Source organism: Dermochelys coriacea, chromosome 1, assembly GCF_009764565.3.
Source record: "Dermochelys coriacea isolate rDerCor1 chromosome 1, rDerCor1.pri.v4, whole genome shotgun sequence".
In the NCBI taxonomy this organism is placed as follows: domain Eukaryota; kingdom Metazoa; phylum Chordata; order Testudines; family Dermochelyidae; genus Dermochelys; species Dermochelys coriacea.
The window spans coordinates 187,531,870-187,547,220 of NC_050068.2; the positions used below are offsets into that span (position 1 = coordinate 187,531,870).

Sequence of the window (15,351 nt, forward strand, 5' to 3'; positions counted from 1 at the left end):
TCCTTGTCTGAGTCTCTTTTCCTAGCTAGTCTCAGTTCTTCTCCCTTGGACCCTGGCTCCTTGTCAGATCTGTCTCCGCACACGCTCCACCTCCTTTTCTTCACCCACTGATTCCCACTCTGTCTCTTTGCCCTGCCAGTCTCAGTTTCCACAGCTCCTCATACAATCGCAGCCTCTCCACTCCCACTGGCCTCTAGCCCCTCCCCCTGTTTCCTCCACAGCTCCTAGTCCTAGTTTTCCTCCCCACACTTGCCAGCCTCCGGTCCTAATCTACTCCCCCGACTTCTCCTCCAGCTCTCCAGGTTTGGCTTTTGTCCCCTCTCCATTTGACTCAGGTGGCTACTTCCTCCATACTGTTTGGGTGTTAGCATGTGGGGTCATTGAGAGCACAGTAGAACAGGCCCCCTGCTCTCAGTTCAGGTGCTTAGCCCCACTCTGGCCTGGAGCAGCCTTTACAGGGTAAGTCCACTTCACCCTGTCTGGATGATGCTCAGTTACTCTGTGGGGATGGTGCACATGTAGTCTCCTCACACGCAAGAACTGTGAAGGGATGAGGGGAGCTCGGGGCACATGGAATCTTCAAAAAATTTAGCTGCTCAAAATCTAAGATGTCTTTACTTTGAAAAATGTCAGTTTGCACATGCTAAGTCTTATTATTTGGCCAAATTTGGGTAGATTTTTAAAGGAACGGCCAAAGACACATCCCTGACACAAAGGCCACCCCTTGCCATATTTCAAGTTCCCTAAAGAAAGGGGGTACTGAAGCTTTTCAAAGAAAAAAAATTAACATTCCAAAATATCATATTTTTTCTTAGCCTTGGAAATGATTTTGGCTGAAGTTCTCCAAAAAAAAAAAAAAAAAATCATTTTGAGGCAGAGACTCAACTTGGAAAATTTGAGCTGAAATGGTTTAAGTTTGGCTTAGGACACAAACAGATTCTTATAAGGGAAATGTTGGTCCACATTAATAATAGGTGGTGCTGCCAGCCTCACCTGTAATAGTATGTGCAAACAAATCCATTCATTCATTGTGAGTTCTAATATGTTATGCAGGGTCCAGGTGCTAATATGTTACATTTTACGTTTTTGAGTCAAATTTTGATTTTAGTTACTGTGGTGCAAATCTGGTGTAACATGTAAATCTACTGGGTTAATTTGAAATCAGAATTTGTTCTTGTATATTTTAGATAATAGGAACTCATTTATTGGCTGCAGATGATAAAAATGAGGCGTTAATGTGACATCAAGAGAAAACAGCAAAAAGTTCAGTGGAAGGGCTATAGAGTAATTTCAGTTGCTTTTATCCTACTTACTAAAATGCTATTTTCTTTTGGGGACTGTTTTATTGTTTGGGCCCAATCCAACAGCTCATTGAAATCAGTGATAGTTTTGTTTGTGTAAGAAAGAAGTATGGGCTTCAAAATCAGGCCCTTTGTTGGTTGAACTGTAAGTACCACCTAACCAGGGCAAACAGCAGACATCTCAAGATATCTTCCATCTGTGTTGTGCTCTCACTGAATGGCTTTGGTTTGGCTCTCTCTGGTTTGAGAATTCTGCTCCTGAAACCCAGAGCAGAAGTAGTTCAAAGTCATCAGGTTTGATTAGGTGTACTGGTTATTATTGCTGTAGTCAGAACCAGGAAAAACACACATGCATCTCTTCCTCTTAATTTTCTTTATGCAAAGGACTTCACGATGACCTTATACCTCAGACATTACTGGAAAGATGAGAGGCTTTCATTTCCTAGTACCAAAAATAGAAGCATGACCTTTGATGGAAGACTGATCAAAAAGATCTGGGTACCTGATGTATTTTTTGTCCATTCCAAAAGATCTTTCATCCATGATACAACTATGGAGAATATAATGCTCCGAGTGTACCCTGATGGCAATGTACTCTTCAGCCTAAGGTAAGGACAGTTATCCCCCCATAACGATCAGCAGCAAAATGCTACAGGACTGCCTCCTGCCTGAGCAGATCAAGCTCAGAAGTTGTTGAACTGAGAAATTATCTGAGATCCTTGTGGTTAAATATGGAGTTTTCAAAGTGGTTTATTTTTTTTATTTGCCCAATATGTTGGGGTTGTCACAGGTTCTGTTGTGTATAAGGTGGCAGCTCAGGGCTGACTGAAAGTCACTTTGGTCCTTTTCAAATAAGGAAATAAGGGACCTTAAACACCTCCTCAAGATGTTGAGATGTGGATCGGCATTAATCCCTGTTTTCACTAAGGAGACCCTGGGAACTGGTGACTACCTGTATGTCAGTACCTAAGACAAGCTCTGTGTCAGCTAACATGATTTTTCAAGTATTTGAAATTCCTAGTTTACCACTATGAAAATAAATCCAGAATTGACGTTACAGCTTTCATTCCCCTGTTAAACATTTTCTGTAGTTTGTGTGGTGGGATGGTGGCAATGTTTACATATTGTTCATTTTTTTAAAATTGATATGAAAAGACATCAGATATAAGAGATTGCTACTATTAAAAAACCACTACCGTTAATGAGAAAGACAAGGTTGGTGAGATACCTTTTATTGGACCAACTTCTGTTGGTGAAAGAGACAAGCTTTTGACCTACACAGAGCTCTTCAGAACTTTGAAAGCTTGTCCTTTTTACCAACAGAAGTTGGTCCAATAAAAGGTATTACTTCACCCACCTCATGTGTCCCATATCCTGGGAGCAACACTGCATACTACCATTAATGTCAATGCTGTATTAATATTGCAGTACTTATTGTGCATTTCTGTCCAGTGATTGTAATAAAGTTAGAAATTGCTAACAGAGAACAAAATTCTCCCCTTGGCTCTGCATTAATGATGTCAGCCCTGAAATTTTCTCTCTATGGTACATGCACAGCATTGCCACAATATCAATAGGAGTTCCACACAAACAGTCAGAGCATATTATTGGAGTTGATATCAACTGTGCAGTGCTTAGAATTGTTAAAGAAGCCTTAATTTACCTATAAGAAATTGGCTAATGTTTTAGACAATAGCTGCATCATTAAACTTCCTCTTATTATGTGCAATGTATCGTTTATCTTTTATTGAGGAGTCTTATGTACATTGTATGATGTTGCAGAAATGATCTTAATGGATGAAATTTTCCCCAGTGCAGGGGCCTGTGAGCTACATAAATTCCATTTAACCTGGACTTAAATAGTGCATAGGCCTTGTACTGGCCCTCTGTATAGAGATGAAATTTCGTAATTCCTACACCAGAAAGGACCATTGCGACTGTCTATCTAACCTCCTGTATAACATAGGCCACAGAATAAATATAGGCCACAGAATAAATTTAGAGGCACAGCGATTATTACTTCCCCTGCTACCTGACACCGATAGTTCTGAGATCTTCCCAAGCATTTCAGTTATTTGTCTGGACAGTAGTAGTCAAATATATGTATATGCATGCACGCACACACAGACACACACATACAATGTTTAAACAGATTGCAAGATTTTTATGTCTGCCAATCACAAAGTCCATTAGGAGACTGTCTACTTTCAATTTAGTGCAGTATACTTCCTTGTGTGAAATCGATCAAAGGAAACATTCTTTGGTTTCAAAAAGGTTTAGGATGATTAAGGTCATGCAGTGTGTCTATAGCCTCAGCTATATTAATGCCTGTCTTCTTAAAGAATCATATGTTCATAAAAAGCATCTTTTGATATCACATCCTAGGTTAGGATGTAATCCAAATCCTTATTTGTGGAAAATGTGCATATTCCACAGATTTATCTACAACGTCCAGAATCTAGGATTTCATGTTTTTTAAAAAAATTCTTGATACTCTTATCTTCATTCTATCAATCAATATACAGCTGCTGGTTTATTGAATCTTCTGCAGCTACTGTGACGGGGCAAGGCCAGATGGCTATGGAAGAGTAGTGGGAGATAGATATATTAGCTCCAGGCTAAACAAATCCCTGGTACCAGGTTAAGTGAAATGGAAGCTGCTCCAGGTCAATTAAGACACCTGGGGCTAATTAAGAACTTTCCAGAAGGCAGGGAGAAGACTAGGTTGATTGGGACACCTGAAGCCAATCAGGGGCCGGCTTAAACTAGTTAAAAGCCTCCCAGCCAGTCAGGTGGGTGTGCATGTCAGGAGCTGTGGGAAGAAGTTGCGCTGTTGGAGAGGCTGAGTAGTAGACACCGTATCAGGCACAAGGAAGGAGGCCCTGAGGTAAGGGTGAAGTGGAGCTTGAGGAAGTGAGGGCTGCTGTCGGGGACGTAGCCCAGGGAATTGTACATGTCATGTTTCTAAAAGGTCAGCTACCATAGCTGATACTAATAGAGTCCCTGGGCTGGAGCCCGGAGTAGAGGGTGGGCCTGGGCTCTCCCCCAACCCTTTACGCCCTGTTTAATCACTGAGACTGGGAGACAACAGAGACTGTGCAAGGAAGGATAACTTCTCCTCACCTCCCTCGCTGGCTTATGATGAAAATGGCTCAGTAGACTGTGACCCTTGTCTCTAGAGAATGAAGGGTTACGTGGAGGGTTACAGTGAGCCTCTGAGGCTAGCGAAATCCGCCAGGAAACGCGGGACCCAAGGATAGAGCTTTGTCACAACTGGTGTCAGGAGTGGGATTTCATTCACAGCATAGTGGAAGAAAAAGGTTTTTAAAAAAAAAAAAAAAGTGCACTGGGGTTTTGGATTTTTTTTTTTGTTTTGGTTTTTGTTTGTTTGCTTTATACCACAATGGAGGAGGTGGTAAGAGCTCTGGTACAAGCCACGGCAGCCCTGCAGGAGGCCACCCGGGTTCAGGCAACGGCACAACAGGAGTCTATGCGGCTACAGCAGGAAACCAATCAATTATTGATGAGTCAGGCGACCCAAGATTGTGCCCTCTTGAGAGAGGTGGTGGACCAGCTGAAGATCCTCACCACCCAGGCCCAGGGGTCCGACGGGATGCGAACCCTGAGGGCCACTGGTTGTTTGCCAAAGATGACGTCAGGAGATGACGTAGAGGCATATCTCCTCTCATTCGAAAGGACTGCTCAGCGTGAGGCATGGCCCCAGGAGCAGTGGGCCAGCATTCTTACCCCTTTTTTGTATAGAGAGGCCCAGAAGGCCTACTTTGACTTGCCTGTCATGGATGCCACTGACTATACCCGTCTGAAGGCAGAGATCCTAGCACGATCAGGGGTAATGGCAGCAGTAAGGGCCCAGAGGTTCTATGAGTAGAAATACCAGGAGAACAAACCCCCGAGGTCCCAGCTATTCAACCTCATACACCTCGCACGGAAGTGGTTACAGCCTGAGGTGTGCAGGCCAGAGGAGATTTTGGAGACCCTGGTCATAGACCATTACATGCGGGGACTGCCGCCAGATCTCCGCAAATGGGTAGGCCAGAACGATCCGTCCACATACGACGAGATGATAACACTGGTAGAAAGACGAATGACAGCCAGGGAACTGACCCGACTACCCAAGGAAGGCCCCTTTTGAAGCAAGCACCTGACCCCAACCCTGGAAGGTTGGGTAGCCAAACCCCTGGGGAGTCCTAGGTGGAAGGGGGGGGAAAAATCAGCAGGGACCTCAGAAGGAAGGGATCGGCCTGAGTACCCTGGAACTAAACCCTGGGACTAAACCCCCTAGCCCCGGGATAGGGGAGTGATTAAAAGCAATTATAGATGTTATGCACGTGGGGAGTGGGGACACATAGCAGCACAGTGTCCCAGCACCGAGCAGCCTATGCAATGTAACTTGGGGGATTGGGAGGTCCCATGCTCCCTTAGCCACCTCGCGAGGGTCGCGTTAGCCCCGCATAATTACACCAGGCCAGTGAGGATAAATGGAGCAGAGACTACAGTGCTTGTGGACTCTGGGAGTGCTATCACCCTCATATTGGGTAAGCTGGTAAAAAATAGTCAGCTGCTACAAGCCAAACGCGTAGCAGTGACGTGCGTGCATGGGGCCGTGAGCCATTACCTCACCATTCCAGTGGAGATAGAGGTTCAGGGAAACCCCATTGAGGTGACCGTCGGCGTAGTTCCTAAACTCCCATATCCTGTAGTCATTGGGAGGGACTATCCAGGGTATGATAATTTACTCCACCCGGAGAGGCTGGAGGGAGGTGGGGAGCGTGAGGACAGCGACTCGTCACCGGGGGAATGTCAACCCCTGATGTTCGCTGAGATTTCTCAGGATCTATTCTCAGTCCCCCAAAAGACCCAGAAGACAAAAAAAGAGAGGAAGGCCGCAAAGGCCTTGGGAACCCGGATCCTGAACCAGGGCCAGAAGATCTCCCTAGTAGGCAGATGGATACGAGCAGCCAACAGAGAAACTTCCACCACAGAAGGTGAGCCAGAAGCTGCCCCCAGCCATGATGGCGGCGAGACGTTGGAAGAAGCAGAAGCCAGCCCCTGGGAGTTAGGGCAGGTTAGTCCTGGGAGAAAGACTTTTGGGCGGGACCAGGCAGAGGACCCCACATATGATAACGCCAGGAAAGAGGTGGCCGAGATTGATGGAATACCTGTGGATGGGAAGGTCCGGGGTCCCGGACCTTACTTTATAGTGAAGAAAGTGCAAATGCAGGAGCAAGAGATACAACTTCTGGTGCCACGAAAACATCAAAAAGCCATATTGAGTCTCGCCCACAGTCACCTGTTTGGAGGACACCTAGGGGTAGAGAAAACCCAGGCACGGATCCTGCGGAGGTTCTTCTGGCCAGGAGTACATGAAGATGTCCGGCGATACTGCACCTCTTGTCTGGAGTGTCAGTTACATAGCCCTCGCCTGCACTTGCGGGCTTCTTTGATACCTCTTCCAATAATAGAGGTTCCTTTCAAACGGATAGCCATGGATCTGGTAGGGCCCCTAGAGAAGACAGCTCAGGGCCACCAACATGTGCTGCTTGTACTGGACTATGCAACCCGGTACCTGAAGCTGTTCCCCTGCGCAACACAGCTTCCAAGACAATAGCTAAGGAGCTAGTACAGATCTTTGCCCGGGTTGGCTACCCAAGGAGATATTGACTGATCAAGGGACACCTTTCATGTCCAAGTTGATGAAAGATCTCTGTTCATTGCTCCATGTACAAGCCCTGTGAACCTCTGTATACCACCCGCAAACAGATAGCCTTGTGGAAAGGTTCAATAGGACCCTCAAGGCCATGATCAGGAAAGTGGTGAGCTGGGATGGGAAAGATTGGGATACCCTATTGCCTTACCTCATGTTTGCCATCCGGAAGGTTCCGCAAGCCTCCATGGGTTTCTCTCCATTCAAACTACTATATGGGCGCCACCGTCGGGGCATATTGGATATAGCCAGAGAAGCCTCGGAAGAGGAGCCAAATCCCAGAAGGAACATAGTTGAGCATGTATTGCAGATGAGAGATCGGATAGCCTGAGTTATGCCCATTGTACGGGAACGCTTGGAGAGAGCACAGGAGACCCAACAAACCCATCATAACCACCAAGCGAAGCTTCGACGATTCCAAACAGGAGATTGGGTGATGGTACTGGTGCCCACAGCAGAAAGTAAACTGTTGGCCCAGTGGCAGGGACCCTACGAAATAATCGAAGCCGTGGGAGAGGTGAACTATAAGGTGTGGCAGCCAGGCTGCCGGAAATTGGAGCAAATTTACCACATCGATCTTCTAAAACCTTGGCACGATCGAGAGGAATGTTTAGTCATTCAGGAGACCCTTCCCCAGGAGGATAACTTACACGAGCAAGTGAGGATATCATCCGACTTGACGCTGATCCAAAAGATCGAGGCAGCCGACATGATTAATCGCAACAGAGATGTGTTCTCTACAAAACCAGAGCGGACACTGAGACCTATCACCATATCCGAACGATCCCCGGAGCCAAGGTAACATTGAGACCCTACCGAATGCCAGCAGCCAGAAGAGAGGAAATCAAGGCCGAAGTAAAGAAAATGTTAGAATTAGGGGTTATTGAAGAATCTTACAGTCAGTGGTCCGGTCCAATTGTTCTCGTGCCTAAACCTGATGGTACCATGAGATTCTGTAATGACTTCGCCAACTGAATGAAATATCCCAGTTTGATGCATACCCCTTACCACGCATCGACAAACTGGTTGACTGACTGGGTAGTGCCCGATTCTTGACTACACTGGATCTGACAAAAGGTACTGGCAGATTCATCTGACCAAAGAAGCTAAAGAAAAGCCAGCATTCTCCACCCTGGATGGGCTATTCCAGTACACCGTCCTCCCTTTTGGGCTACATGGGGCCCCAGCCACATTCCAGCGCCTCCTGGATAAGCTGCTGCACCCCCATACTAGTTATGCAGCTGCATACCTAGATGGTGTCATCATCCATACGCCAGACTGGGGAACCCACTTGGAGAAAGGTGAGGTAGTACTGCACACCTTAAGGTGGGCTGGCCTCACTACTAATCCCACTAAATGCGCCATAGGGCTAGCAGAGGCTAGGTACCTGGGATATATTGTGGGAAGGGGCATAGTGAAGCCCCAAACGAATAAACTAGAGGCAATTCAAAACTGGCCCCGGCCGACCCGAAAGAAGCAGGTCCGTGCATTCCTAGGTGTGGTAGGCTACTACGATGGTTTATTTCCCACTTCGCCACTAGGGCAAGTCCCCTAACAGACCTGGTGAAGGCCCGAGGTCCAGACATGGTAAAGTGGATCGACGCAGCAGAGGGGGCATTTGCAGACCTTTGGACGGCCCTCTATAATGACCCCGTACTCATAGCCCCGGACTTTAACAGAGAATTTATGTTACTAACAGACGCTTCCGAGGTGGGGTTGGGAGCAGTTCTGTCAGTTCTGTTTATCTGGCTGGTGAATCTTGCCCATATGCTCAGGGTTTAGCTGATCGCCATATTTGGGGTCGGGGATGGAATTTTCCTCCGGGTCAGATTAGAAGAGGCCCTGGAGGTTTTTTGCCTTCCTCTGTAGCATGGGGCACGGGTCACTTGAGGGAGGATTCTTTGCTCCTTGAAGTCTTTAAACCACGATTTGAGGACTTCAATAGCTCAGACATAGGTGAGGTTTTTCATAGGAGTGGGTGGGTGAGATTCTGTGGCCTGCGTTGTGCAGGAGGTCGGACTAGATGATCAGAATGGTCCCTTCTGAGCTTAGTATCTATGAATCTATGAAATGGTGGGAGAAGAGGACACCCGATCCTCTACCTAAGCAGAAAGCTTCTCCCAAGAGAACAGAAATACGCAGTAGTCGAGAGAGAATGTCTTGCTGTCAAATGGGCTATGGAGACACTGCGTTATTACCTCTTAGGCTGGCGATTTACTCCTGTGACGGACCATGCACCCCTACAGTGGATGCAGCGGAATAAGGAAAGAGTCACCAGGTGGTTCTTATCCCTCCAACCATTCCAGTTCCGCATACGGCACAGGGCTGGATACCTTCATGGCAACACTGAGGGTCTGTCACGAGCATATTGCCTGGAGTCCCAAGTTGCCCAACTCTATGGTGTTGAGCAGAGGCGGGGATATGTGACGGGGCAAGGCCAGATGGCTATGGAAGAGTGGTGGGAGATGGATATATTAGCTCCAGGCTAAACAAATCCCTGTACCAGGTTGAGTGAAATGGAAGCGACTCCAGGTCAGTTAAGACACGTGGGGCCAATTAAGAACTTTCCAGAAGGCAGGGAGAAGGCTAGGTTGATTGGGACACCTGAAGCCGATCAGGGGCCGGCTGAAACTAGTTAAAAGCCTCCCAGCCAGTCAGGTGGGTGTGCATGTCAGGAGCTGTGGGAAGAAGTTGTGCTGTTGGAGAGGCTGAGTAGTACACACCGTATCAGGCACAAGGAAGGAGGCCCTGAGGTAAGGGTGAAGTGGAGCTTGAGGAAGTGAGGGCTGCTGTGGGGGAAGTAGCCTAGGGAATTGTATATGTCATGTTCCTAGAAGGTCAGCTACCATAGCTGATACTATTAGGGTCCCTGGGCTGGAGCCCGGAGTAGAGGGTGGGCCCGGGCTCCCCCTCCTTTGCCCCCTGTTTAATCACTGAGACTGGGAGACAACAGAGACTGTGCAAGGAAGGATAACTTCTCCTCACCTCCCTCGCTGGCCAATGATGAAAATGCCTCAGTAGACTGTGACCCTTGTCTCTAGAGAAAGAAGGGTTACGTGGAGGGTCACGGTGAGCCTCTGAGGCTAGCGAAATCCGCCAGGAAACGCGGGACCCATGGAGGCAAGGACAGAGCTTTGTCACACTACATAGGCTGAAACACCTGCACCCACAGAGGTACAAATTTTATACATCATTTTAAAGAAGTGTTAACTTCAAAGCCTTATTTCCATCACATAAATTCCTACACTTGTAAACATCCATCCACAATGCAGTCACCAGCCATGAGTCATTGAAATTCAATTATAAGCACAGTAAAATTAAATTTGGGTTTGCCTCTGGAAGATCAAAGCAAAATGTCAAGCAGGCTGTGACAGCACAGGGAAATTTAGCAATAACTAGAACTATATACAGTATTTATATATGAACTGCTGCCTCTAACCTTTTATTTAGGTTTATTGGCTAGAATGTCAGGGACGCTGATCCTCCACACATTCATGGAAAACCAGATGGATTGACAGAATTAACATCTTTGCTTGGATTTTCCTACATTTTTTAGAATGATTTTCAAACATTCATGCATAAATAGTGTTAAGCACTTTCTATGTGCATCCCCAGCATGAGTGGGTGGAGCTTGAAATCAGGGTTTATCTTTTTATGAAATTATATTTTATAGCCCTTTCTAATTGTGAAATTACCCCTTCAGAAGAATATCCTCTGTACTGATGGCTCCTTGGCTCTGGAGTCAGAAAGACTGGAAATAATAGTACCCAGAATTCTGAACTTCCCCCTGTTACGGTGTAAATTTTGAAGTATAAACAGCTATGAAGAATTCAAAAGTGACGGCAAGCAACATGAACTTTCTATGGTTGAAAATGGGGAGCCAGTCAGTGAAAAGATTAAAAATTGGGGGTGAAACAGTAATAAGAAAATACTGTCTATTTTTTTTAAAACAAAGTCTCCCACTGGTTTGGATTTATCTTTTAATCAAAAAGATATTTAGAATACGTAATTCAAAATGGCAAACATCAGAAACCTTTTGAAACCCCTCAGTGACCCCAGGATCCACAATAAATTGTCTACAAAGTCACAATTCCTTTTAGAAATAGTGAAATTACCTTCAACAATTGTTTTCTGCTCCTTATTGTAGGATTACTGTTTCTTCCATGTGTTTTATGGATTTCAGCCGATTCCCTCTGGACACTCAGAACTGTTCTCATAGAACTGGAAAGTTGTAAGTTGACTCAATCATGGTACCATGTATATTCATTATATGTGTGTCCTACCCACACTTCATTTTTGTCATAGTAATTCCCCCTTGCTAGATGGCTTTCCTACACTTAGTCTGGAAGACATGTGACTTCAGGCCTTTCAGTCTACACTACAGAAGACTGGCCTTTATGGGGACTTTTGGGAATAACCCCCCCACAGAATACTGAACATTTTTGGAAAACAAGAAAGGTAAAGATGCTCCTTCCTACTTCTTAGGCATGGAGAATAGTACGTTGAAAGATGGAGTCATTTTTCCTTCAGCATAATTCATTTTTAAAGGTGATCTGCAAGTATCTGTGAATAACAGAATACAAAGGCTTCTAGATCTTGTTCTCCTGGTGATTAGTAAAAATCATACAAACTGCAGTCTCCATGGTACAAGCACCCAATGTTATGCCTGATAATGGTAGCGAGACATTAAAGCTGATTTAGGTCTGAACCTACTGTCAGGCTTTCTGAAGTGGCTCACGAACATGGGTACCAACCTCAGGGCAGACTGTGAAGCAGCAGAGCGTAAACCCCAAATTGGTATTCTGTAATTAGATTTCACCAACCAAGTATCAAGTGTGAACTCCTTAAGCTCTGTAACAACCTTAACATGGAGTCAAAGACAGTCCCCTAGGACATTCTGGTCTTGCCAGCCAGGCAAGCCTGCCTTTGCGATAGATGATCCCTTACACTAAAAATCACAACAATATTCAGGTTATTCCCAGCTCCAAAGGAGCAGTCACTTACCCCAGGTCAGTTATACCTTAGATCTCTCACAAAGACAACTCTTGTAGCTAATCCTGTAATAAACTAACTAAAGGTGTATTAACTAGGAACAAGAAATCGGAGAGTTATTTACAAAGTTAAAGAAGGCAAATACACACATAGATGAGTTACAGTCTTAGGTTCCAAAAGCTAATAGTAGCTGCTATATATACAAGCTCAGTATGTCCTTTAGGGCTAACCCAAACTAAACCTCTTGGGAATCTCTTGCTTATGCTTAGGAATATTGCTCTCTCCGAATTCTAAGCAGCATAGTGATGATAATTTCTTCTTAACAGGGATTTTTATTCCATTCCCTCAGCATTCAAGCTGTGATGGGATGAGGGCTTGTGCACGTACCCTCTTCATGGGTGTCAGAGAAGCAATCACCCCTGATGTTCCACAATGGTGTGTCTGGTGTCTTTAGGCCTTCTTTTGTTGGGGAGGAGATGACACCTCTTGTGGTAAACTAGTATTTCCCATGTGGTAATGCTTCTCTCCTGACTATGGGGGTTTACAGGCTTAGGTCTGGTCTACATTACAAACCTATGTCGATGTAACTATGTCGCTTTGGGGTGTGAAAAATCCACACTCCTGAGTGATGCAGTTATACCAACCTAACCCCCTATGTAAACAGCGCTATATCTTGGGGGAGTAGATTAACTATGCCGATGAGAGCACATCTCTTCATTAAAGCTGTACAGCGGCACATAATTTTAAGTGTAGACCTGGTCTTTGCAAACATTTTTATAGTTACAGAGCAAACATATAAATATTACCCTGTAACATGGGATACAGATATTATAAGTAAGAGTAATACATACAGTCTCCTACCAGCATTTCATAAAGTCTAAACGCATTCTTTTAACTCTAATATCTTTACTCTAATCTCTAATTACTCTTTATCTCTAATATCAATACTAACTGATTCCCGGCTATGAATTTGTCAGAGTTCAGCAAGCGGTCTTGGAAGGAGCTGGCACCTGGTCTACCAGCATTGCATCTACTCATGCTGAAATCAATGGCAAACCTCCCATTGATTTCAGTGGATGTAGGTGCAGGCCCTTAGAGTTCAATCCAGCAGCTGCTAAACATGTTGAATTACCTTAACTTCAATGGGAGTTCTGTACATGGAATCCCTTAAGCAGCAGTTAGCAGAGGTTTCCCTCATCCCAAGTGTGGGCTGACTTTGTGCATCTTGTACATTTCCATAGCTAAGATTCAAATCCAAACCACTGTTGGGAGAATTACTGCAAAGATTTTACTACAGATGAGCCTCAAAAGTTCAAACAATTACAAAATGTATCAGATGTATTCTTTGGTTATCACAAGAAAGCCACTCTCGTGAGATTTTTGCTTGCTCCTGGTTCCAGCTAGGTTGGAAATACCCTGGGACAAATCCTGAAGTCCTTGCTCAGTCAAAAAACTTGTTGACTTTGATGTGAATTTTACCTGAGTAAGTCTCAAATTAAAATTGAGTAATGACTTCAGAATTTGGCCTCTTGTGACATTGTGAAACTTCTGCTTTACGGACTAGTCTGAAAAAAGAGAGAGCAAAGACACACAAATGAGAGAATCTAGGAGTCAATTGACTGAACTTTTTCAAGCCTCAAAAAATTGTTTGTTTTGCCACTGTCAAATAGTTTATATTTTACAGGGGCAATTTTTATCTCACCTAGCCTTGTTTGCCCACCGCTAACCAAGGACCCTGTGGTCTGTAGGAAGCTGTAGAGCTGCGGGGAGAAAGGGAATTCCATTTTGCAGAGAATTTCAATATTGAAAAATAGGGTTTCATTCCGATTTGGACTGAAAAGCAAAAATTTCAAAATTCTCCGTGAAAGGGAAGTCCCAGCTCTGGGGCAGTTTACTGGCAGGGGTGCCTTAGAGCTGCAGATCCTGGAAGCTGTAAGGTCCCAATGCTGCTGAGGAGCCAGGTAGGTGAGCTGGAAGGAAAGGCAGGATTCCATCATGACTCTGGCTGGGTTCCATCAATACTTTGTCAAAATTGAAGAATCTCTTTGAAACATGTAGATATTGATGAATCGGCAAATTCCGACACAAGAATGTTTTGTTGAAATTTTTCTGACCAGCGTGAGTTAAGGTGCTGTCTCCGATGAATCAAGTGGAAGCCTCAGCCTACTAGAGTTGGTAATTTAGCTTTTATTTTTTCTTTAGATGCTTATAATGAAGATGATCTAATGCTGTACTGGAAACATGGGAATGAGTCGCTGAGCACGGATGAGCACATCTCCCTTTCCCAGTTCTTCATTGAAGAGATCAGAGCTTCTAGTGGACTAGCTTTCTACAGCAGTACTGGTATATTATGCTTGTTGGCATTAGAAAATAAACACCTAGCTTAACCCTACAGCATATACTTTACATTTTATTTTACTATTAATAGATAATGATGAGCATTATAATTTCCACTAAGAAAACCTAGAATTATAAACAGACTCATCTATTTGCTTACAATGGATCTGTCTGCACTCTGGCTCCCAGTTTTTTTGGATTACGTTGCCTAGGTAACACACTGTCTGTATAACACTGAGGGGCCATGTAGTATCTAAAATACTCTAAAAAAAGAGCCTGTAGAAAGGGGGCAAGTAGAGCAGTAGCAGTGTTGCCAGCTCTTGCACTATTTGATACTTTTCTTAAGGCTCCCGTAGCCAGGGGATCACAGGAGGATCTCAGCTTGCTTGCTTTCTTCTTTTTTTTTTTTTTTTTAAAGTAAGTTTCTAGCCTTCTTGGTTGCAGAGGAAAAGCTTGAAAATATGAACCCTGAAGGCTCAAAACCTAGCAGGCAAATAAAAAGAACCCCAAATCTATTCTTTTTCCAAAATCTTATGGCTCTATGCACCTGACTCATGAATTTTGAATGCTAGCTATGAAATGTTGCAAAAACAATCCAATAATCATGATGCTTCCACAGCACAGCTGACCTCAAGGAACGGATGTTCAGAGCACTAACTACTATTCTAACTTAGCATTAATTGCTCACTAAATTTTCCATGTTTATACAAAAAGTTTGAGGAAAATCCCTCTATATCATAAAAATATTTATGAAGACCCGAGTACAACCTTGTTTCAATATAAATATCTGCCCCAAAAATATGGGTCTTAATTTCCTCATATGGTTCTGGCTCTATTCTTAACCTGAAAAGAGTTCAGGACCCTTTGAGAGTATTATGGTCATGATTTCATGCACGGCTGTTTATCTTCTGTATATTGTGCATGTGATCCTAAATACTGAAACACTTCTGTACCTAAATACAATCACAGTACTTTTAAAAACTGATTAAAATAATA

The 15,351-nt window shown here is 44.4% G+C and overlaps 1 protein-coding gene across 1 annotated transcript in view; it reads left to right on the forward strand.

Moving 5' to 3' along the window:
- Positions 1-15,351, forward strand: part of GABRR3 (gamma-aminobutyric acid type A receptor subunit rho3) — an 81,554-nt gene that overhangs the window by 55,579 nt on the left and 10,624 nt on the right. Inside the window, 4 exon segments of the mRNA XM_043510084.1 lie at positions 1,686-1,909; positions 11,174-11,240; positions 11,242-11,257; positions 14,221-14,361. Of these exon segments, the coding sequence (XP_043366019.1) occupies positions 1,686-1,909; positions 11,174-11,240; positions 11,242-11,257; positions 14,221-14,361 (448 nt within the window).